Raw genomic sequence first — 20,794 nt, 5'->3', positions numbered from 1 at the left:
TATATCGGGATTTGGGATGGTTAGACATGGGATCTTTTACTTTACGGAGCGGTTACGGTCATGAATGTTTTCATTTTGTTTCTTCGGCAGGTGGTAGAGGGTCATCAAACAAGGGAAGAGTGTATGACAGAATACGTCATTACCATTTACGGGGGGATTTCCCCATAATGCAATCAAGACAGCATCAACTACCAAATGAGTGTAATGTTTTTTTTGTTACTGTGAGCCGGGGTCACCAACATGCAGTGACTGCTTCACTTATCGTCGAGACTACACGATGGAATCACGGAAGTCGGGCGCCCCTGTCGTCACCGAAAGACCGCCAGCCGCCAAGTCGACCCGAGATGCATACTTGCATACGAGCCACAGGTGCAGTTTGCAGCGCTGCGTGTCGTCAAGGTGATATGGATGCTATGCCTCTAGCGCGTATCACGAAAGCCGACTGGGTAGGACAAACCCCGGCTGAGATTTCGAGACATTCTACTTACAATGTTCTATGCATCAGCGACACACCGGAGGGTTTCCTTTTCCGGACTTTCAAGGTGCACAGGAGTTGTATATGCAAGGCTTATGGGGGGGCTTATGGCCGCCGAGAATAGAACATGGGTCGTGGGGAAACATCCCGTGGGGCTGTATTCCCTCCCAATCGTAAGTTAGACAGCCGTCGTAGGATCTCCGACATGGTCAGGTAGGTACAGGTACAAGACAGACAAGGGAAGAAATCAACAAGGGGGGTCATCTATGTCCGTAAGTACTGGTACTAGCGTACGGCTACCGATGCAAGTCATCTCACTTGACCCCCCGTCGTCCCCTTCCCCTCTAAGCAGATCTACCGGGTCATCGGCGGCTTGAAGCGTGCTATACAATGCACTACGTGGTATGTATGCAAGGAGGTTGGACCCAAGGTCCCCATCTTCGGACATCTGGACCTGGCTGCTGGGGCTTTGTGCTCTTGGGGGAGTCAGCAGCGCGGCATGGCGTCTCGGTAATCGACTGAGATAAGGTAAGATCAGGAAGGGGAGGGAATAGATGTGGAGTGTAGGTATTGTTTGTAGCCCGCCTTGCTGGCCTGTAATCTGTACGTCGTCACCCTGACGGATAGGGTAAGGTGAGATGGATCTTTGTGTGTAATGGAATGCGCAAGTGGTTATGGATGGTGGTGTAAGCGGGTATGGTCTGGCAAGGATCCCGGTTGGTTCCAGGTTGATACCGTACATATAATCTGTCGAAGGTGACTTTCGGGTCATCACTCTTACGCAGGCATAAGCAGGATTCAAAGTGTCGGTCAACTATGTACAGGCTTCTTTACAGCTTCTTTCCACCTTTAAGCCTGCTTATGCTTACATAAAAGTGATATTTCGAAAGTCAAGTTCGAGAAATTTATATGATAGGCCTTCGCTGGGCTAACCGAAGTTGATAAGGCGAGTAGAGCAGGTCAAGATGTCGTTGCGTCATGCGGAAGTGATGTAAGAAATACCTTGTTATGCTAAGAGAATTCAACCTTTATATTATCTTTCATGGCTACAGCACATCACAAAGATTGAACCATTCTTTAACAATGAAGTCAATCTCCCATCAATGCTCTCACTCGCGGATCTAAGATGTCAGCCACCAGTAAGACAATGAAACACCTGGCAGTGATGACGAGAGAGTATTTGGTTAGTATCATAAACGAATACATGCAGAAGTGACGGTGATATGACAAAGTTACCTTGGCAGGCTGCAGGAATCGTGCTTGACTTTGTACATATGATATCGGGCGATGGTACCCTTAATTGCGCCTCGGGATCGGAACGACGGGCGGAAAGATCATGCTCATGCGCTCCACCTGCAAACTGTCAAGATGGAAATGCCAGTGTTTATGTCAGGTACCAGCGATGCCTTGTAATGTGAGCTGCCAAAGTCATCTGAGCCTTAGAGGTGGTGACAGGTAGGTACATCTCTAGATAAGAGCATACAATGGACTGTACCGTCGTTCCATCCCGAATCGCCATGCTGCAACGGAATATCGGATAGGACTTAGGAGCGGCGGGAAATCATATGACCAGCAACGACAACAGCCTTGCAAGAAGAGTGAAGACCTTGAAAAGAAGTGGAGCAAGATCTTGTAAACGTTCGGGAACCTGATACAGAACCCAAAAGATAGACCTGGCGTTACGGACATAACCCTTATATCCTTCGGCGATCTTAAAAGTTAAGCATGATTGTCACCAAGTTCACTCGGTTGGATTTTGTGGGGATCCGATCCGGGTCCCATCCGGTAATCGATAAGTGAGCGGATCGGAAGTGACCCACTAAACTCCGGCGGAAGCTCCGGTAGAGGCTCCGACTTAAGTGGAGAATTAGAGCTTCGGCGCTCTAGCGGGGTAACTCCGCAAGGCCGACCGGGTTCCACTTCGCGGGGCTAAATCGGGGTGGATCCGGTCGCCCGGCCGTACACTACTTGTAAGACGTGAAGCTAGTAAGAGAGAGACCACTGACGATATCCCAAACGTATCTCTTTGGCTGTCTTACACAGATGGTAGTAAGTAAAGAGGATGGGAGAGATTGGTTCTTGAAAAACTGCGTTTGTCGCTTTGTCCGGTTGTTCAGTTTCTTTAAAAGACTTGAAGAGCAATTGGCGCTTGCGAGTTTACAGCATTTTACAACCTGAGAGTATCTTGAAAGCTACAAGAAATTAGGAACGAAAAGAGTGACCACTAACGTAGAACGCACATCAATCTATCGACGTGAACTTGTACTCGCCATCGTGACCAACAACCTCACTTTGAAATTTAAGCGGTAAATCACGGCAGAATTATCTTGCTCTAGCAGAGAGTTCCTGAACCGTTGCCCCACCGGCCAAATCGCAACCGGCCAATCCCGTCGTGCCGCGCAGTGTGTGCGCAGTACCCACTGACGAACCCCGTAGGCCGTAGCTACCGTCCCCGGCCGGCGCACGGCAACTGTGATCCATCCAGAGGAGATCCCCGGCGGGCCGTAGACACACGCTACGAGACGAGGCTACCGACCAACGGCCTTCGAGGTTCCCTTTCTCCGTTTTTTTTTTCAACCGACTGACCGACGGCGGAAAGCAGAGCGTCATTCTCGAGGTGCGTAATTCGAGCGAATCCTTCCTGATATCAAGACGATTTACCTTTTGGAGCAAGTGTCGCAACTTTTTTGAATAAACTGGACAGCATCTCGAATTCGGTTGCGCTGGCGCATACAACCCACCCGGACTCCTCCAAGAGCTGTCAACTGACTTTGGCTCATGGTATAATACAGGCACGCGGCAGCAATCCATTTTTATCCCCCAACCTACCTACATCATCCGACCTTCAACGACGACGACGCCGATAACCCCCTCCCACGAGCGAATCCAAACCTCCCCCTCCGATCGGCGCATCAAACCAAGATACCAGACCACCTCTTTTTGCACATCCCAACACACACAAAAACATCCCGAGATACCCTCTTTTCCCAACAACAACACAACCGCCACAATGTCCTTCTTCCGCATAACCCTCCACCGCTCCGCCATCGGTCTGCCCAAGCGCACCCACGGCGTGCTCGCCGCCCTCGGTCTTCGTCGCCGCAACCAAACCGTCTTCCACCCCGTCGAGCCCCAATTCGCCGGTATGCTGATGAAAGTCAAGGAGCTCGTGCGGGTAGAGGAAGTCCCCCACCGCTTGACCAAGCGGGAGCTGAAGGATGAGCGCAAGCCGGACGCCGGGTTTGTGGTGGAGAAGCAAGTGAGACGGTTCATCCCGGGCGTGGGAGTTCAGGACGAAGTGGATTTCTCCAAAGTGGTGGAGGAGCTGAAGGCGCAGAAAGTTGAGAATGTCGAAGGGGTGGAGAAGATGGTGGTGGAGGGAGGGGCGGTGGTTAGGGATGGTAAGAGGGCTGGGGATCTGGGCGTGAGGACGAGAAGTGATTGGGAGGCTATTGGCAAGATGAAGAGTGTTTTGCCCAAGGTTAAGGCTCTCTAAGTTCCAAGTTGTTGACAGGGCAAGGGGGAAGAATGGATGAGGAGGAGGAATAGGAGGTCGAGAAGGACAGGGAAGGTTGTCAGGACCGCGCCCAGTTAGCATATTATCAAATGGCTGGCTGGGTGGATGGTTCTGGCACCACGTCCCGAGCCAGCTGTTGAATTTCTTTCGGGACGGGCTTGTGTCTGGGAAATACTGAGCTCGTGTACTCACTCGGTTGGCTTACCTCGGATCTTACGCCGTCTAGAAGCACTGTCTTGCTCGAATACTCCCGTCTTTCTCGACCACCATTTTGTACAATACTGTATGCTACGAATACCACGTAGTAGGAAATCATCGGAATGGGAAAAGCACGTTGGAACAAGTAACTACCTGTGATCTGCACGGCAGCTAGACATGCCTGTAGTGATAGGAAAAAAGCGAGCAATAAGGACGGATGTGATTGAAGCAAGAGGTACCTCTATCAGGTCATTAACATCACCGGTGTGTGCGACACCTTAAGGAACTAGACTTCTACCCGGCCCTGATGATTATATCCACATACGCAGATCATATTCACTATTCACGGACAGACAACGGTCGTTGGCTCTTCACTCAAGCTTCAACACTTCAACACACACACAAACACAACGATGCTATTATCTATCATACCAGTTTCCTTTTCTAAAAACCATCCGAATTTTTCCGCTGTTTCCTAGTGCAATGAGAAGAAGAGAAGGCGTAAGTACTCTCAACCTCAAATGAATGGAAAAAAGCAACACACAAAAACGCCGGCCATCCGCGCCCAAACGGAGCTACCAAGCCACAACCACATAATCAAAGCGACAGACCAACATGATCTGGAGAAGAAAAAGAAAAGAGGGAGCCAGGCACTCAACTGCTCCGTCCATAGCAAGACCATAACCACTGACTGGTGTCTGTCTGATCTCGCCATCCTCCAGCCTTAACCGGAACCACGACCGCACCTAAACCGAACTTCGACTCAGTGACATCCACACCCGTACAACCTTTATTCATGAGGAGGTAAGAAGTCACCACCTCGATATCGTTGCACAAGCCGACAAAACAGCTAAACGCAAGAAGATGAAATCACCTCAACGGGTTTTCTTCTTCGAGCCCTTCGCCCCCTGGGCTTCGGACAAAGCTTCCGCTTTCCGTTTTGCTTTCATTTCCTCCAACACCTCCTTCGCAATATGGCCAAAAGAAGATTCCTAAACGCTTCTAGCTTGGTCCACATACTCCTGGCTGGGTGTCTCGTACTCGCTGACAAAGTACTTGGTCGTGTGGCGGCTGAACCAGTTGGTGAACTTGATAAGCTCCTCGCGGAGGCGGTTGACTGATTGCTGGTCCATGTTGGTTTGGGCGACGAGTTCTGGGAGTGATACTGTGGGACAAGTTAGTAAGGTTGTGGGGATAAAGAAGCAGATATGGTTGTATGGGTTTGGCGGTCATATCTTACCCAGCAAACGAGCAAGGTGCTCGGCGCCATAAGTGTCAGAGGCGCTCTTATGCTTCTCGTCCGTGCCGGCAGTCCAAATTAGGTGCTGCTCGTGGTATTGTGCGCGCTCGAAGCTGTGCCTCTTGTCAGTATTCCAAACCCGACGGGACAAGGAAGGGATGCGGGCCACCACTCACCGATAGAGAAGGATCCTGCCTAGGCACCTGTCAAAGTACTCGCGCAACCCAGCAACGGTCTCCTCGAGGATATCCATCTGTGGCGACTCTGGTACCCGATTGGGACGCTCATGCTCGAGATAGTCCTTCAGGATCTCGTCGACAGGGTGGACATGGGGAATTGGCACCAGCTGCTGGTTCTTGGTGACATTTTCCCAGTCGTCGACGAGCAACGCCTTGACGTGATCTGGTAGCGGGAGTTTGATGGATGGTCGGTTGTGGAAGTTGTCCTCCTAAAGTTTGAATTATTAGCAATGCTCCTTCAATGAATATGAGTCTCATCAAAAACAGCGACAAAATGCTTGGCAAACAACACTGCTTAACAACACGACGCTCTTGTGCTGGGGACAACCAACGACGTGTTGGCGTGGCTGTGTCGACCCACTAGGGTGCGGCAAAGGCGACGATGTCTGTGCAGATAACTGATGGTCTGGAAGGGTGCGTCCAGACCAATTAGTCAGACTGTCTTCACCCAACGCCACCCCAGCCTACTAAGGCTGAGATGATGAGTGGAAGCCATGCGGTGTAGCATGATGACCAGCGCTTGCGAGGCCATTGTAGCAGAATACCTAGGCTGTACGATGGAATCCTGTCGCCGTTGTAGGGCATGTGCGGGCAGTTGTCCGACAAGCAAAGAAAGGACCACAACCAGCAAACATACTTTCTCCTTTTCCATGTCTCTCGGTGTGAAACGGCATTCCCACATCTTCTTCCCTGCAGTCGGTTCCCTAGGCTTGCGTATCTTGGCGAGTGCATCGAGGAGGAAGGTGAAAGGTCCAAAATCTGCTCTAAAAGGCGTCGCGACTCGTGTTGAGCTGCGCGAACTCCAGTCTTCATCGGGCTTCTTGCAAGCCTGACCAGCCAGGGGAATGTTATAGTTTGGTGGTAGCTCGCTATAGTATGCCTCTAACTTCTCGGACCAGTTGCCGTTATTCCTTGCCCTGATGATTTTGGGGTGGTTATGGCCGATGGGCGGTGGCCGCGTTGATGTCCAGCCCAGCGCGTAGGTATCGTCGAACGTCGTCCGCCCATAACGGTCGACGTAGGTTGATGTGAGTTTGTTGGGCAGTCGCATCAGACGATCTGCCGGCTCTGCTAGCTTGGACCATCGCGCCTCGCAGGCTGCGAACGAGCTTGTCAAGGAGCTGCGACTCTTGGTGTCGTCGTCCCAATCCCGGCCATGGCTACGCATGGAGCGCGACATGGTGATGACTTGTGGCAGTCTCGAAATATATAATTTGATCCTCTGATGCCAAGCGAGAAATGCAACGGCGATGATGGATTTGGGGGATTTAGAGCCGTCCTGCCACAAAGGGATGATGGAGAGAGATGTGATGGTGTGTTGATGTGGTGATGTTTTCCCGAAACTCGCCGCTTGCTCTCCCTGACTGAGATTCAAATAGCCCAAGCGAAGGCGAAATGTAAATTTCCAGGTGATTCCGTGACCGGCCAAGGATGCCGCGTGATCCGGACAAAGGTGAGAGGATGATGGAAGGTGGACGGACACGAGGGCCAGCAGAGGGCGGCTGACGATGATGACAAGAGGAAGGACGAATGAGAAATTTGCAGCTTCTCCCTTGTGAGAGCGGAACAAGGTTGCGCAGACAGTTGCGTTTGTTCCAAATCCAGTGACTGTGACAAGCTGCTGAGATCCGAGACGGTGCTGGTGATGAAAAGTGCCCAAAGTGTGTTGGCGAGCAGAGGGAGGGGAGTGATGTTGGTGAGTGTAGATTTTGAGAGGTTGCGAGATCCAGGGGTGGTGGCTTTACTCTCTCGCTGCTCTTGTCCAGGCAGGGCCGCTCAGGGTCCCAGCTCCGGATTATGGGTCCCTCCAAAACTCAGGTTTGGTGCCCCCCTTTCACAACCACAGCCATGTTTGCTGTCCAGAACTACTGGATTGTGCTTTTTTTTCCCGTCATTTTTTCCGTCCTGTTTTCAGGATTTTCATATTTTGTTCAGAAATCCGAGGCGTGGCCTTCTTTGTTGTGAGTGGTCCCTTGACGCTTTCCCCCTTCTCCGTATGCCCGAGATTTTCTGTGTCGCCTAGCAACCGACACTCCACACTTGTAAAAGGTCGCCAACGACAACCACATGAACGACGCCCTCTGTAGTTGACCTGCTTGTCCCAATATCCAATTTTTTGACCACTCGCGGTCATGAAGGCTGGAGTTGTCGAACAGATGCAGAAAGAAATAAAAGGTGATGCAAAGAGGAGGTTATAGGAGACGAGACAGAAGGATCAAGAAAAGGGAACGCCACCTACCGTTTCAAGGTCAAAGTCACGAGCCCTTCGCGGGTTACGGTTGTTCTGTGTCGTCGTGCCTGCCGCAGTTCGCTCCTCACTACCGCGGGCAGAGCTGAGATCCGAACCACCAGGACGGCCTCCCTTCTTAGGCTGCTTGGCCGCCTTACCGGACTGCAGCTGCTTGTACTGGGCGAGGAGCTGCTGGGCGAGATCTTTGTTTTCGTCGTTCAACTTGCGGATGCGGTCCTGCGGCACCCAGTCGTCCCAACTGCTCTTCCAGCCCTTGTAGTGAATCTTGTAGCTCCAGCCATCGCCGCTCTCCGTTGGCTGCACGTCCAGGATTTTGGCCTCATACAGCATCTCCATGTGAAAACACAGGACGCGCTCATCTTTGGAATATGGCGGCTGGGGCGTTTTGGACGGGGCCATTTTGAGATATTGGGGTGGCCGAGTTGTGCTCGAAAAAGTTGATATATTGCTGCTATCAAACGTGGGTTTTCAGCAGATGGTCTAGTGGAAACGGTTGGATAGGTGGATCGAGTGAGGTGGTATGAATAACGCCTGAGTCGATGATCCTAAGATAGCGGGTGAGGTGCTGGGACCAGCGAGAAAAAAAAAAAAATGAGTAGATGGGGAATGACGACAGAACAATGTTGTGCAAGGCTCAAGTTCGTTTCGTTAGATGCTGAAATTGGAGATCCCAGGAGATGAAAAATGGCAGGGCGGCGGCAGGTGTCGTCAAGTCGAAATGGTTGCTTGGTTCAGTGAGTGGCCCGGGAAGGTGTACTGAAGCTAGCTGCCCGCCTAGGTAGGAAGGAAGGGGTCAATGAAACGACTGAGCTGTTAATGATTGATAGTGTGACCACTGGGTCACGGGATCACGTGTCGTGTGCATTTAGCGCGCACCAACGCGCGTCCCCTTTGCTGTGCGCCTTCCATTGTTCTGCATCTGCTTCAGTTCTGTGTTTATTACTCTTTGTTCTAATTGTGACGAATTTGTTGTTTTATTACTGGTTTACATGACCAGTCAGTTGTAGAACTCGAGGTCGTCTTTGTCCATTTTCGTCATTATCGCAAACAAAAAAAGCACGGCGCAATGGCACCTACTGAAACCAAGATCCTCAGCGACTACTTGCTAGTCCCCGCCCAGCTGCCTGCAATCATCTCGTTGCAAGAGTTCACTGAGCTTTTTCCGCGATCCCTTCAGTCTTCGCCTCAGATCAGAAACTTGTATCGCGATCTGCAGACCCAGAGAAATGCCGTCGTTGATTCAGTTGCGGCCGAGATCGAAGCCGAGGCCAAGCGTGGCAAGGCCATGCGCCGGGTCATGATCAAGGCCAAACGTGAGGAGGAGGCCCCAGAGAACGATGACGAAGCCGAAATTGAACGCCTTGTAAGATTTGAGAATCGCCTCAGGATCGCTTGTTTACAGTGACTAGTAACAGAGCTGACTAATGGCCCTCGTGGCAACTGTCTGGTCTTGTAGCTGTTTGGCTCAACTTCGCATTCACAAACGCCCAAACATAACATTGGTTCCGTTCTTCCCGACCTTGAAGGCGCCGTGTCGGAGCTTGAGAGTGAGCTTCAGCTTCTTGGAGAAGAAGAGGCAGCACTTCTGTCGTCCATTCAACAGACAGTGGGTAGCATGAGCGACCTACGCTACGGCCGCTTTGCTAATGGCCAACTCCGTGATCAAGTGCTCGAGGGGCTGGCGAGCTTGCGAGACACTTGTAAATCCAAAAATTAATCATATTGGTGATATCGTGTCGTTTGATCCTAGCCATCATGGTGACCCCGATCTTCAAAAATCCCGCTTGTTCCTGCGCCCTCCCTTTTTCCCCCCTATCATTTGAGACATTCGAACGCGTTACCCAACAATCAACTGCCGTCTCCCAACCCAGCCGTCATGCAAAGCCATTCCTTCATCATCCGCGTACTGGACGCTATGATAACTAAATCGACGGTATCTCCTCCAACTCCCTCACGTCGACATTTTAAAGTAAATTCCAGCAAAGGTCCATAATCTGTGAGACTTGGATAAATTTTGGAAAGACACCCTTGGGCTGTGTAACCACGCCATGGAAGGCCATTTCCTTCATATCCGTCAAAAGAGCGACAACGATACGTGTAGAGCACAGCACTTTAACGACGAGTTTAAACAGTCTCAACTAAGAACGGCCATCACCGGGAGCGGCACCACGAGCAGGGTTCGCACGGCGGTTCTGCGCGCCACCCACGCTGCGGTTCCTACAACAAGAGAATGCGTGTTAGAAACCCGCCAAATGACAAAGTGTTGACAGTTTACTCACATCATCGTCCTGCTGAAGAAGGATACAAAGAGCATCATGGCCCACGAGGGGATGATGCTCAAGTAGTGGAGGGCGTAAGCAATGGGGACGGCCAGGTTATACCGGGCAAGGGTACCATCGAAGGGGTGGAGCGCGCCTTCGACGAGTTGAAAGCCGGCGGCCTCCTTGCCCTCCGTGGTTTCCTTATCGAATGTCTCGAGCAGATCGGCCGCCGTGATGGTGGTGAAGTTTAGGCGCTTCCAGTAAACATCGACGGCGGCGGGCGGGGGGAGCATATCGAAGACCCAGAGGGACGAAGCGCCAGCGGACCAGACATTGCAGAGGACAGGCTCCTCTTCACAATCCAGAACGGCTACATGGGGAGAGTTGGGGATAGTCGAGAACTTCTCCACCGTCTCGCCAAAGGCCTTTTCGACGGGTCCGCAGCGGCCTGTGATATGAGGATACTCGTTAGTTCTCCAAACCAGTTTGTTTGTTGCCAAAAGAATCATCATGAGTGGTAAAGGCTCATCATACCAAAGCACGTCTTGTTACCACCAGTAACCAAAACCCACCACTCCTCGGGGGTAGTGGCCTCGGGCTGGACGGGTGCGTACAAGGTATCCTTCCAGTTCGCGAGCGTGAGGCGCTCAATGTGCTTGGGCTCTACTGAGCTGCTGGTGGCAGACTCGGTGTCGGAAACAATGGGTTTCTGCTGAGGAACCTCGTCGGCCTGGGGAACGGCAGCGCCACCAGCAGTACCAGCAAAGCTTCCGAGGAAGTTTTGAAACTTGGCCTTGTACTGATCGAGGGGACTTTCGGCAGCTGCCAACAGAGGCAATGCCAGGACGATGGTGGACGTAGAGAAGCGCATTGTGTCTGGACTGGGGAGGAAAACCGTGAAGCTCGACTGGAACCGTTCAGAATGTTGGACGGAGAACGGATCGTACAGGAAATTTCACAGGAAAAGAGAATCAGATGTCAAGCTGTCTTTTTGGTGTTACAGTAGCCCCAATGAAGTGATGTAAGGACACCCGTTCTCAACGGAATCTAGCCGAGCAATGAGGGGCCTGGCCGTACCTATCAGACGAGAGCCTGCGGTCTCCAGTCTGTAGCTCAATGCGGGCGGGTGGAGTAAGATATTGGTGATCAATTCGGCGGCTCGGCGGGCAGACAGAACGGGAGAGAAGGGGACGGAGACTTTGCTAAAAGCTTGAACTGAAGAGGATATGGCGCGTTACAGATGGTAATTGGGTGGACACCTAACAACACGAGCACAAGAGACCAACAGGAGTAAGTAGGTTTCCAAAAAGCAACAGGTAAACTCGGATTTTCCATATTGACAAAATCGAGCAAGTCGCCGCCGTCGGTCCAGTGTTCTCGGCCCCATTCCCAGCATTACGATACAAGCGGGGAACCGTAGCAACAGAGAAGCAGGTGTCAGGGGCCAAATGGGGGAAGCTTCAGCTCGAGACCCTTCTGTTCACAGTTTAACCGGCCACCCAACCAGGCTCCTCGGATTCTACCTAGTGTGAGCAGAACCCCACAAACCCCAACCCGAGGATCCTGTCGTGCCTGCCAGATGATGTGAGCCAAGCACTGAATGCCAAGAGTGCCAAGATTCTTCTTATCAATAAGGTATTAATGTCAAAGATCGATGGAAGTGAGCACGGCGGGTATCAAAGCACCAGCCACAGTACAGTAACATCGTTGCGAGCTGTCATTGCTGTGGCTTGATTTCGAGGGGCAGTTACAGTTAGTTTACTGGCACCTTGACGACCTCAACTTCAATACTCAATCATAGTACTATTCATTTGTATCGACGGCGCATAACTGTTTACTTCAGATATGGTAATTTCGACTGGCATCCTTTAAAACGCCCCAAGCTAACCATGATAAAAGGCGCCCGAAATACCAAATCAAAAGAGGAAACGCGGTCGTCCACCTAACGCGTCCAAGGCTGGAGAAGACGCGTCGGGGCGCGCAGAAGAGACAACAACACGGAGGCCGAAGCCAACAGAGGAAGCGCAAGCGGGAGATGCAGGAGGCGTATCCAATGCGGGGCCAAAGAAACGAGGACGACCTAAGAAGACGCCTCATACTGAACCCCAAGAGGAAGAACCCGCGCCTGCTGTCGTTGAGAAGCAGTCCAAACGAGGCCCTAAAGCTAGAGAGGAAACTGTCGCGGAGGGACCGCTCAACCCTAAGAAGAGAGGGCGACCACCCAAGGACCGTACGGAACATGTCAGTACCAATGCGCCTGCAGAGGAAACGAGGCCACGGAAACGGAGGAGGCCCACTCCTGCTGCGGAGGAGCCAGTAGAAGACGAGGTCCAACCAGATCCGGAACCAACCAAAAGACCAAGAGGGAGGCCAAGCAAGGACACCGGAAAGGCGACAGCGAAGGGTTTGCCAGGCAGAAAAGAAGTAGCGTCCATCGAGGAGGAACCAGCACAGGAGGAGGACGTCCGCCGAAGTACAAGATCAACCAATCCAAGTCAGCATTCCTCCAAACCAACTCAACGTGGCAAGGAGAATAGACGAGATCCATCAGCACACCTGGACAACGGTCGCTCATCACTAGCCGAAGTATCTGCCTTTCAAGCTCAGAATCGGATGTCTCCTCCGCAGAACAAACAGACCACCAAGAGCAGGAATGGAAAGAAGGTTGCCGAAGCCGAGGACGCAGACGTTGAGGAGGCGGCGCCAACACGACAACGTCGAAGGGGTCAGACTGTTCCAGAAGTAGAAGATTCCGAACGTCCTGAAGCTGCCCGGAAAAACAAGCGCGGACCAGCACATCGTCCCCCCAATGCTACCATAAGAGAGAAGGCTGTACCTGCAGCCGCTGCTAAGCAACAGCGGGCAGAGAAACGGTCAGCCAAGGACTCCGATACGAATACCCCGGGGCCAACAGAAAAGCCACGACGACGGAAAAATGTAGGGCCGGACGAGAATGAAGGACCTCCTGCTCAACAACAACCCAAAGAACCGAAGGAAAAGCCCCCGCCTGTCCCCAAATACCGCCACCTCACTTCTCGCACCCGACAGATCCCCCGATCCACCATCGCCTCCAAATGGTCACCGCTCGATCCTCCCTCCATCGCCGCAGTAGACAGCATTATCGCCGACGCCCATCGCCCGATCCTCTTCAGTCTCCGCGAAACCCGCAGCGACTCGAGTCGGTACGCCCATGCCCAAGACATACTGACCACCTTCGCGTCTCGTCTACACAAGAAGCTAGAGAAGGGCATGCCATTTCCGCCACCTTCTATTCCTTCTGTCTCCAAGCAACCGAGGGACATCAACGGCGAACCAGCAGGCGCAAGTCATGAAGCGGAGTTCGACTTCGAGAAGACCGTCAACGCGATCCAAGCGCTCGAGAGGACGCTCGATCCACTGCTACACTCTGTCGCACTTCTTAAGCGGGAGAAGGAGAAGGAGGAGCAGGAGTTGGAGCGGGCGTACAGGCGGTTGAGAACGCTGGAAACGAATGCGCGGACGCAATCGAGGGGATGGAGGGAACGCGGAAAGCGGGACCACGTGTTGGCGCCGGGCATACGGCCTACTGGACCTGGTGCTGCAAGGGATTGGGAGGAGGAAGGGGAGATTGAGTTGGTCAAGCCCACAGACAAGGACACAAGTGGGAGTGTCTTCAAGGAAATCGAAGGGGACGAGGAGCTCGTCAAGGTGGCGCAGCAGTTGGGAAGCCATATGGAGAGTATGAGAGGGAACTTGGAGCAGATTGAGGGGGTGGTGCCTGCTATGGAGAAGACGAAGGGCGCGTTGCAGGGTGTTTTGCAAAAGTATCTCGATGATAAGCAGTATGACCAGGTTGTGTTTGGGTAAGGCGTTGGCGGAGTTGTACTTCGGTGGTGATATCCGGACTAATTGTCCACGAGTCATAGAGGATATTTTTTTTGTTTTATGATCAAGCGATCAAGTCATGTAACAACAGCGTTGGCCCATTTGTTGGCCATCTATTTGCGTGCCAGCCGCTATTCCTTCAGTCTCGCAAACGAGTTAACAGGCACACATTCTATCGGAAAGCTGACTACAAGATTACGGGTATTATGCTCGTCTAGAGGTATATATGCTCCTGGCGACGATCCCAACGACCAATATCGCATGGAAACTGCGGTTCCTTCATCCCCCTTCAATCCTCTTATGTTCGATCCCTTTATGTGCCCGTTTTATACCACCGGTATCCCAACGCCAGAAATGCAAGGAACAAGACAAAAGAACTCATCTTCCCAACCCGAGGAGGGCTTCTTCCGATGACGAAAGCCATCACGACGTCTTCTACGCCAACTCCGTCTTCACCCACTGTTTCCGCCCATGGTCAAAGTGGTGTCTGTCACATTAATCAATCGTCAGTAAGTGCCATCAACTTCATCCCCCCCAACCCCAAACGACAAACAGAAGAAGAAGTAGAAGAGGAAGTTACTCACCCAGCCCACGACTCCTCCGTCAAACTCTTCGCCCCGTACTCCTCCTTCAAAACCCCCTCCACATCCCACGGCACCCACGCCTCCACGCCCTCGAATTCCGTCCTCCTCAGTGGCCAAATCTGTCTCGTCCCATAGCCATGATAGTTCTTATCACTCCACACCCCTCGTCTTGTCCCCGTCTCTTCGCGATCCTCACTCAAGCCCGTAATGTCCACATACATACCATTCTCCATATCGATCCACCGCGCATCAATCACATTCATCCCCTCCAACCTCGTCCTCTGCGCCCAGTACGGGTTCACATCCAACAAGTACTTTTTGACATTGACATCGCCCTGTTTGCCCAGCCCTTCCTTTTCCTCTTGTTCCGAGAGGGTGTACACGTAATCGAACGTCGTCTGGTTCCACTCCCGCGCCATCTCCCCCAGCGTGATGTTGCTGACTTGAACGTCGAGATCATAGTCCCACGGCATGATGGCGCCGTTCCAGTACCACCCTAGCAGCGTGCCGTGCGCGAGCCAGGTGGTCAAGGAGCGGGACGAGGTCATGAGCAGGTACGACCGGATGAGGTGGCGCAGGTGCACGAGGTGGGGGTCGTAAGGGACGGGCGAGGTGAAGAAGCGGGTGTCGTAGTGACTGAGCTCTTCGGTCCAGCCGGGTTCGTGGAAGTATTTGCGTTCGGGGAGGAGGGGGTCGTCTGTGTTGGTGTCGGTCGTGCCATCGGGGGTAGCGGCGTTGGTTGTTTCGGCCTCTTGCGCTTGCGCTGGTGCTGAGAATTGCCTGGCTTCGGCTTTGGCTTGGCCTTGGGGCTGAGAGACGGCATCGTTGTTGTTGGCTTTGACGACGGCACCTTCAATTGGGAGGGGACTGGCAAGTGAGGATAGGATGAGGGTCAAGGCCACGAGGAGGGTCAATAGGCGATCCCTCCATGATGTCGTCGTGGCTTGTCTTCGTGCTGGTGTTAGTGAAGACCACATTTTGTGCGATTTGAATTGCGGGTTTGTGAGAGAACCGTGACGAGATGTCCAGCCGGCGGTGTCAAGCAAAAAGAACAATAATGGGTTTTGATCAGAAGGAGAAGAGTGAAGGTTCGCAGATATGAATTAACTTTTTTTTCCCAGATGCCTTGCGAATGCGCCGGAAGACCGGATGAAAGACGAACTCAAGTTCGACCCATAACTGACGAGGAACAGGAACTAGGTAGTTTCGACTTCCCCAGCATTCAACGAAAATTCGCAAGCCAAAAAAAAAAAATATCAACATGAAATCAACGACTGGTGAACTGCCGACCGAGTTAGTTAGATAGAGAGAAACAAAGCCACGAGGGCTTGCGTCACCGTGTGAAGGCCGATGCCACGGTAACGGGGTCGTGAAGCCGGGGGACCCTGTTCATGATTGCGCGGCCTGGGTCCACGGATATAAATGGGAGCTCGGGAACAACTGACTCGGGTGTGTCTAGAACCATGGAACCCCTGATGGCCGGATATAAGTGGTAATGTGTCGCGTGTACATACACGCGTTTGTGACTAGCCAAGGTGGATAGGTTCGATGAAAAGGATTCGTAAGTACAAAAGTGTGATAGTGACGAAAGTGGGTATATCTATGAAAAAAAAATCTAGTAACTAGGTGCGATTAAGGAGGAACTAAGGATGAACGGCGAAGCTCCAGATCATGTTGTGGACTATGGGGGACCTTTTGATGCTTGGGTGCATCTAACTAACTGTACAAGTGACTTGGATTGATATAGGTGTGTCATGATAGCTTTGAGAAAAGAACAGCAAAAAAAAGCGAAGGACTTTGAAAAGAACGAGGACAAGAGCTTAAGATTGACGAATCCGAAGCAGTGAACAATCTCATCAGATGCTAGGGCTCGTTCTGGACACTGTCTGATGCTTCACATAGCGCAGTTTCATGACATTTCAGATTCCCTCCAATGCTGATATCGTCTCATTGTGGCTTTGCCTGTCTCCTAGGTACATCTGTTGTTCGCTGAGCCACTGTCAACAAGAATCCCTAACCCCTGACTCGTTCTCGGTACAAATCGCCGATGAACAGACCTTAACGCACAGGTAAACGTGCACATGCACCCCAACCCGAGCCACTTGATGTCTTTGAAAGATGGCCCGACAACCTGATGACAGCCGGTTCCCGCCTGCCAGTTTCTCACCTACATTACAGAGCATTTCATGTCACTTCGCGAGTTGTATGCGGGACGTACCCTGACATGGTCGTGCTTTTTGCCATCAATTATCCGTTGTTACAGTCAATCACCCTTATTCTTGTACTTGGTCTCGTCAAGATTGATGGAAATGTTTTGTTTTGTTCTACTCCTACACTAGATACGCCATCGCCATCAACTTCCCTCAACACCGCCATCAGATCAAAGCCATTGCTCCAACGGCCAGTACCAACCCCTTGCTCCTTCCTCCTCACTACCCATTTTCCCTTTCTGAAAGCAAGCTACCAGACTGAGGGGGGGGGGGGGGTATCTTTGATCATACATCATTTATCCATCACATTCATTCCATGAAGCAGAAAGAAAGCACGCTCAAAGAAAATACGATTTCCGTAACGCCGTAAAACGAGATCAAAGAGAGATCCAGCATTAACCAGTTGCAGGCTATACTCAAAAGATCTTGGAGCCTGGATGAATGTCATCCTCATACGCACTCGGATCCATCTTGATGATTCCCTGCGACGCCGATCCCTTCAAGTGACCACCACTAGTAGCAGCAGCAAAAGTGGTGAACCGAACCGGGCTAGAGAGCGCATGGTTGTGACCGCCGCTGGCACCAGGGTGGCCGGGAGCAGTGTTGTGTTGGCGTTGCTGCTGTTGATGATGATGATGATGCTGATGATGCTGATGCCACTTGTTAGACTCGTCCAACGAATGTCCACCGCGCCTCACTGGGCTCTGGCTCCTAGACTGGATCTGCGCCTGGGTCTGAGTTTGGTTCAGATTCTGTTCCGGAATCGGCGACGGCGGTCCCTGATACTGCGGCGCACCACCAACCCAAATCCCGTCACCCGAAGTCGTAGTATTCCCCGACTCCCTCTGCTGCTGTTGTTCGTCCATCGTTGTCTCACCACCACCGTTACCACCATTGCCACCAGCAGCAACCTCAATCATCCCCCTCTGCACCTCTCTCTCAACCACGGCCCGGAAGAAGCCAACACACTCCCCCAGCTTTCTCTCTTCCGTGTCTCCGGCGCCCAACAGCCCGCACAGCGCCCTCGCTCCAACAAGTTGCTTCGCCACTACCGTGTCCGGTTGGCAAAACGTCCTGATGCGCATCGCTCTTGCATCCAGCTTGGCGCCATCTACGATACCCATGATACTAGTGGTGTTGGCCGCTGCGGGGCCGTAGAACTTGAAGTCGTTGACGTGTAAGCGGACAAGATCGAGTTGGGTTTCGAGGTCGTACCGGAAGGAGACGACGCGCGGGCGGCCTTTAGATTGCCATGTGTCTGAGATGCGGCGGACTTTGTTATGGTCAAGCAGACCTAGGGAGAGCTGCGTAGTGATGTAAGTGTTTAGGAGGGTGGTGAGGAGGAATTCGAGTTCGCAGTAGAGCAGCGATTGCTCGCGAGGTGTGAGACTGATTTGCAAGGTGCGCGGGGAGTGAGGCTTGTTTGAGTCGTGGGAGGAGCGCTGGTTATTGGTGTTGTCGGGCAGAGGAGTGGAGACAAAGTCTTTGGCCTTTTTGACGAGGTTGTCGAGGAAGCCAGGTTTGCGGGCGGGAACGGCAGTTGATGGTTTCTTGTTTGTGCCGTTGGAGGTGGCGGTGTTGAGCTGATTGTTGGGCGGGGCGTCAGAGGGACGAGACGTAGACTCCAACCAGCCGTTTTCGCCGATCAAGGTCTTGGAGGCCATGCGCATGTTGCGGTTGGGGTTGTTGATATTGTGGATTGGGAAGAGAGGAGTCAGGGCTGAGTAGTGGAAGTCATCTGTGCCTGTGGCTCCGTCGGTGCCAGGCCGGTCAGCGCTGCGGTTGGATAACTTGGTGGGAGCGCGAGTGACTTCTGGGCCTTGGCTGTTCTGAACAGGCTCCTCGGAGTTGGCCCAGTTGCTCCAGTTACCGTAGTCTTGAAGGATACTGAGGGTCTGGGAGTATCCGCTATCGTTCTCCTTGTTTTCCTTGACGACGTGAAGGGGACTTATCTGGGAGCGGAAACGAGGATCAGGAGCCTGCTCTTGATTCTCCTGGGAGTAGACGGAGGACTTGTCTGTGGCCACAATCTGAACAGTCTGGGATGCCACTCGCGCATCGGGCTCAGGAGAGTAATGGATGACGATGGGTTCACGATGGGCCGTGACCTTGGCGTGAAGACGAGCAATGTCGGTGTCGATGGGAGCAAGAGGGACACGATCTTGACGACGCTTTGAAGGAGAGGGAGAAGCCAAGCGGAAGGCAGCTGCCTCGGCAGCAGTGTTGGCAGCACGTTGTTCCTGCTGATGCTCTTGTCTCTGCCTGCTAGCGGACTGAGGGGACATGCATTGCTGCTGTCTCTGTCTGCTCACAGGCTTGGGAGAATCGTACTGCCGATCCCACGAAACCTGGTGCTGATGGAACTGTCTCTGCTTGCTAGCAGGTTGAGGCGACTGGTAAGAGTCGGAGCCATAGCCAAGCCGGCGTTGCTCAGAGGTTTTCGGTCCCGTACCTCTTCTGACGGGCGAAGGCGAGCGCTGTCTGGGAGGAGTAGCAACCACCTCTTGCTGGTGCTTTCTTCTCTTTGCGGGGGAGAGAGATCTGAATCGTTGCTTTAGCGTCTGGTGCTCTTTGGCCTTGGGCTTGGGCTTGACTGAATCGACGACGTCGGGCTGCTGGACTTCAGTCCGAGGAGCTGGACGACCGCGCGATTCTCGTTCTGTGTCGCCATCCTCGGATAAGCTTATGCGGGTTAGCATTGGTAAAACAGCCCACATATCGCTGGTTATCTTACACTTTGGCTAACTTCTCCATTTGCGATTCGGTCAAGCTGAGCTGCAAGAAGTGGTGAATGTTCTCGGACGGCTCCCGCGGGGGAGTGGGGGCACGAGCATTCATTGACTTGGACACGGGGATAAAATTGCCACGAATGGCCTTGCTGTCGTGGGCATACATGGTGAGCTCGTTGTTTTGCTGGTAAGAAGCAATGTCGAAAGTTGGTCGAGTGACTGACGGAATATTGGTGGCTGTATCCTGCGGGGGTTGACGCGTCGTGATGGATGATTGCTGCTGTTGAGATGTCTTTGAGTTTTGTTCTGAATGACCACGATGATGCTGATGATAGGTCTTGTCGGGAAGCTGATCGGGCGTGATGTTTCCTTTTCTTCTCAGCGGAGGAGGATTCGATTTGCCTGAAGAGAGGGAGATGTTGCTCGCGACAGGGCTAGATAAAGGGGCAGCAATAACTCCGGGAGTAGGAAGACCAGTTACCCAATCTTGTACTCGGTCCATTGCGTTGCAATAATGCGAGTACCGCGACAATAGCAAGCAATAGGGTGGGTTGTTTACTGTTCTGGTCTATTCAGACAGGTGGGGTATCTATTGTGATTGTCCGGCCCGGAGCTCGCACGAGAAGCGATGGTGGAAAAATTGAGTTTGAGGTTCGCAACACGCACGGCCAAGACCATTGGTCAATGGCTGTGTCAGTGATCAGGCAGAAACTCCTGGCGGCCCATCAGGAGGAAGGAACGGCGTCCCGGACTCGGTCGATGTGGGGTAGCCGTCCGAAGGTTGGACTCGGGAAGAAACCTTGGCCCTTCAATGTCAGAATCTGATCACCCGGGTGAAGATCGATGGCAATACCTTACGAGTCCCGATAAGGAGTCCTGACCTGCTCTACTATTTTTTGAGCCCCAATAAAGGTTGAGCATCACTGGAGATGTCATCTACCATCTGTCAGGTTATGATACGGGTAATATACCTACCTATATGTGTGGCGTCTTCCTGAGTCCATCTAGGTTGTTCCTCAGGTCCATGTTCCCGTTTCTTCGTCGGCCGCCATTCACATGTCATTCCCATTCTCAAATTCAAGATCACAGGTCACAGGCTGAATTATCCGCCTAACTTTGAGCGAGTGTCTGTTAGGCGGCTTAACAGATAGCCACTCTTTCTGAAGCTTGAGGAGGTTTCTCGCCAGTACATGGAAGCAAAACAGCAGACTGAAGGTGCCATATCT

General features: G+C 52.4%; 8 protein-coding genes across 8 annotated transcripts; 3 read left to right on the top strand and 5 right to left on the bottom strand.

Annotated features, from left to right (window-relative positions):
• Nucleotides 1-3,485: 3,485 nt before the first annotated feature.
• B0T23DRAFT_319199 (uncharacterized protein) lies at nt 3,486-3,971 on the top strand (the record flags this gene model as incomplete). Its single annotated transcript, XM_062835111.1, has 1 exon — nt 3,486-3,971. The coding sequence occupies one exon, from the start codon at nt 3,486-3,488 to the stop codon at nt 3,969-3,971; it is 486 nt and encodes a 161-aa protein (XP_062691778.1).
• A 1,079-nt stretch (nt 3,972-5,050) lies between these two features.
• Nucleotides 5,051-7,081, bottom strand: B0T23DRAFT_165186 (MRG-domain-containing protein). The gene is made up of 4 exons (XM_062832801.1): nt 6,307-7,081; nt 5,607-5,878; nt 5,431-5,543; nt 5,051-5,355 (listed from the first exon to the last, which is right to left on the bottom strand). Exons 1-4 carry the CDS (start codon nt 6,847-6,849, stop codon nt 5,183-5,185), a joined length of 1,101 nt encoding a protein of 366 aa, XP_062691777.1. The 5' UTR covers nt 6,850-7,081; the 3' UTR covers nt 5,051-5,182.
• Nucleotides 7,082-7,600: 519 nt separating this feature from the next.
• Nucleotides 7,601-8,319, bottom strand: B0T23DRAFT_317984 (chromo domain-like protein; the record flags this gene model as incomplete). The annotated part of the gene is made up of 2 exons (XM_062835044.1): nt 7,601-7,792; nt 7,909-8,319. The coding sequence occupies 2 exons, from the start codon at nt 8,317-8,319 to the stop codon at nt 7,601-7,603; spliced, it is 603 nt and encodes a 200-aa protein (XP_062691776.1).
• Nucleotides 8,320-8,842: 523 nt separating this feature from the next.
• B0T23DRAFT_382101 (Cnl2/NKP2 family protein-domain-containing protein) lies at nt 8,843-9,642 on the top strand. Its single transcript, XM_062837304.1, has 2 exons — nt 8,843-9,283; nt 9,377-9,642. The coding sequence occupies exons 1-2, from the start codon at nt 8,987-8,989 to the stop codon at nt 9,635-9,637; spliced, it is 558 nt and encodes a 185-aa protein (XP_062691775.1). The 5' UTR covers nt 8,843-8,986; the 3' UTR covers nt 9,638-9,642.
• Nucleotides 9,643-9,900: 258 nt separating this feature from the next.
• B0T23DRAFT_165118 (uncharacterized protein) lies at nt 9,901-11,144 on the bottom strand. The gene is made up of 3 exons (XM_062832800.1): nt 10,716-11,144; nt 10,200-10,629; nt 9,901-10,137 (listed from the first exon to the last, which is right to left on the bottom strand). The coding sequence occupies exons 1-3, from the start codon at nt 11,050-11,052 to the stop codon at nt 10,059-10,061; spliced, it is 846 nt and encodes a 281-aa protein (XP_062691774.1). The 5' UTR covers nt 11,053-11,144; the 3' UTR covers nt 9,901-10,058.
• Nucleotides 11,145-11,879: 735 nt separating this feature from the next.
• On the top strand, nt 11,880-14,284 carry B0T23DRAFT_165114 (CENP-Q, a CENPA-CAD centromere complex subunit-domain-containing protein). Its single transcript, XM_062832799.1, has 2 exons — nt 11,880-12,029; nt 12,081-14,284. The coding sequence occupies exons 1-2, from the start codon at nt 12,027-12,029 to the stop codon at nt 14,025-14,027; spliced, it is 1,950 nt and encodes a 649-aa protein (XP_062691773.1). The 5' UTR covers nt 11,880-12,026; the 3' UTR covers nt 14,028-14,284.
• A 196-nt stretch (nt 14,285-14,480) lies between these two features.
• Nucleotides 14,481-15,606, bottom strand: B0T23DRAFT_396724 (LicD family-domain-containing protein; the record flags this gene model as incomplete). The annotated part of the gene is made up of 2 exons (XM_062838261.1): nt 14,481-14,532; nt 14,630-15,606. The coding sequence occupies 2 exons, from the start codon at nt 15,604-15,606 to the stop codon at nt 14,481-14,483; spliced, it is 1,029 nt and encodes a 342-aa protein (XP_062691772.1).
• Nucleotides 15,607-17,255: 1,649 nt separating this feature from the next.
• Nucleotides 17,256-20,043, bottom strand: B0T23DRAFT_360071 (uncharacterized protein; the record flags this gene model as incomplete). Its single annotated transcript, XM_062836246.1, has 2 exons — nt 19,574-20,043; nt 17,256-19,521 (listed from the first exon to the last, which is right to left on the bottom strand). Exons 1-2 carry the CDS (start codon nt 19,732-19,734, stop codon nt 17,256-17,258), a joined length of 2,427 nt encoding a protein of 808 aa, XP_062691771.1. The 5' UTR covers nt 19,735-20,043.
• Nucleotides 20,044-20,794: the final 751 nt, after the last annotated feature.

Source organism: Neurospora hispaniola (assembly GCF_033458365.1).
Source record: "Neurospora hispaniola strain FGSC 10403 chromosome Unknown B0T23scaffold_5, whole genome shotgun sequence".
Lineage (NCBI taxonomy): Eukaryota > Fungi > Ascomycota > Sordariomycetes > Sordariales > Sordariaceae > Neurospora > Neurospora hispaniola.
Note: the sequence above shows the minus strand (reverse complement) of the source record. Positions and strands in the feature narration are given on the sequence as shown.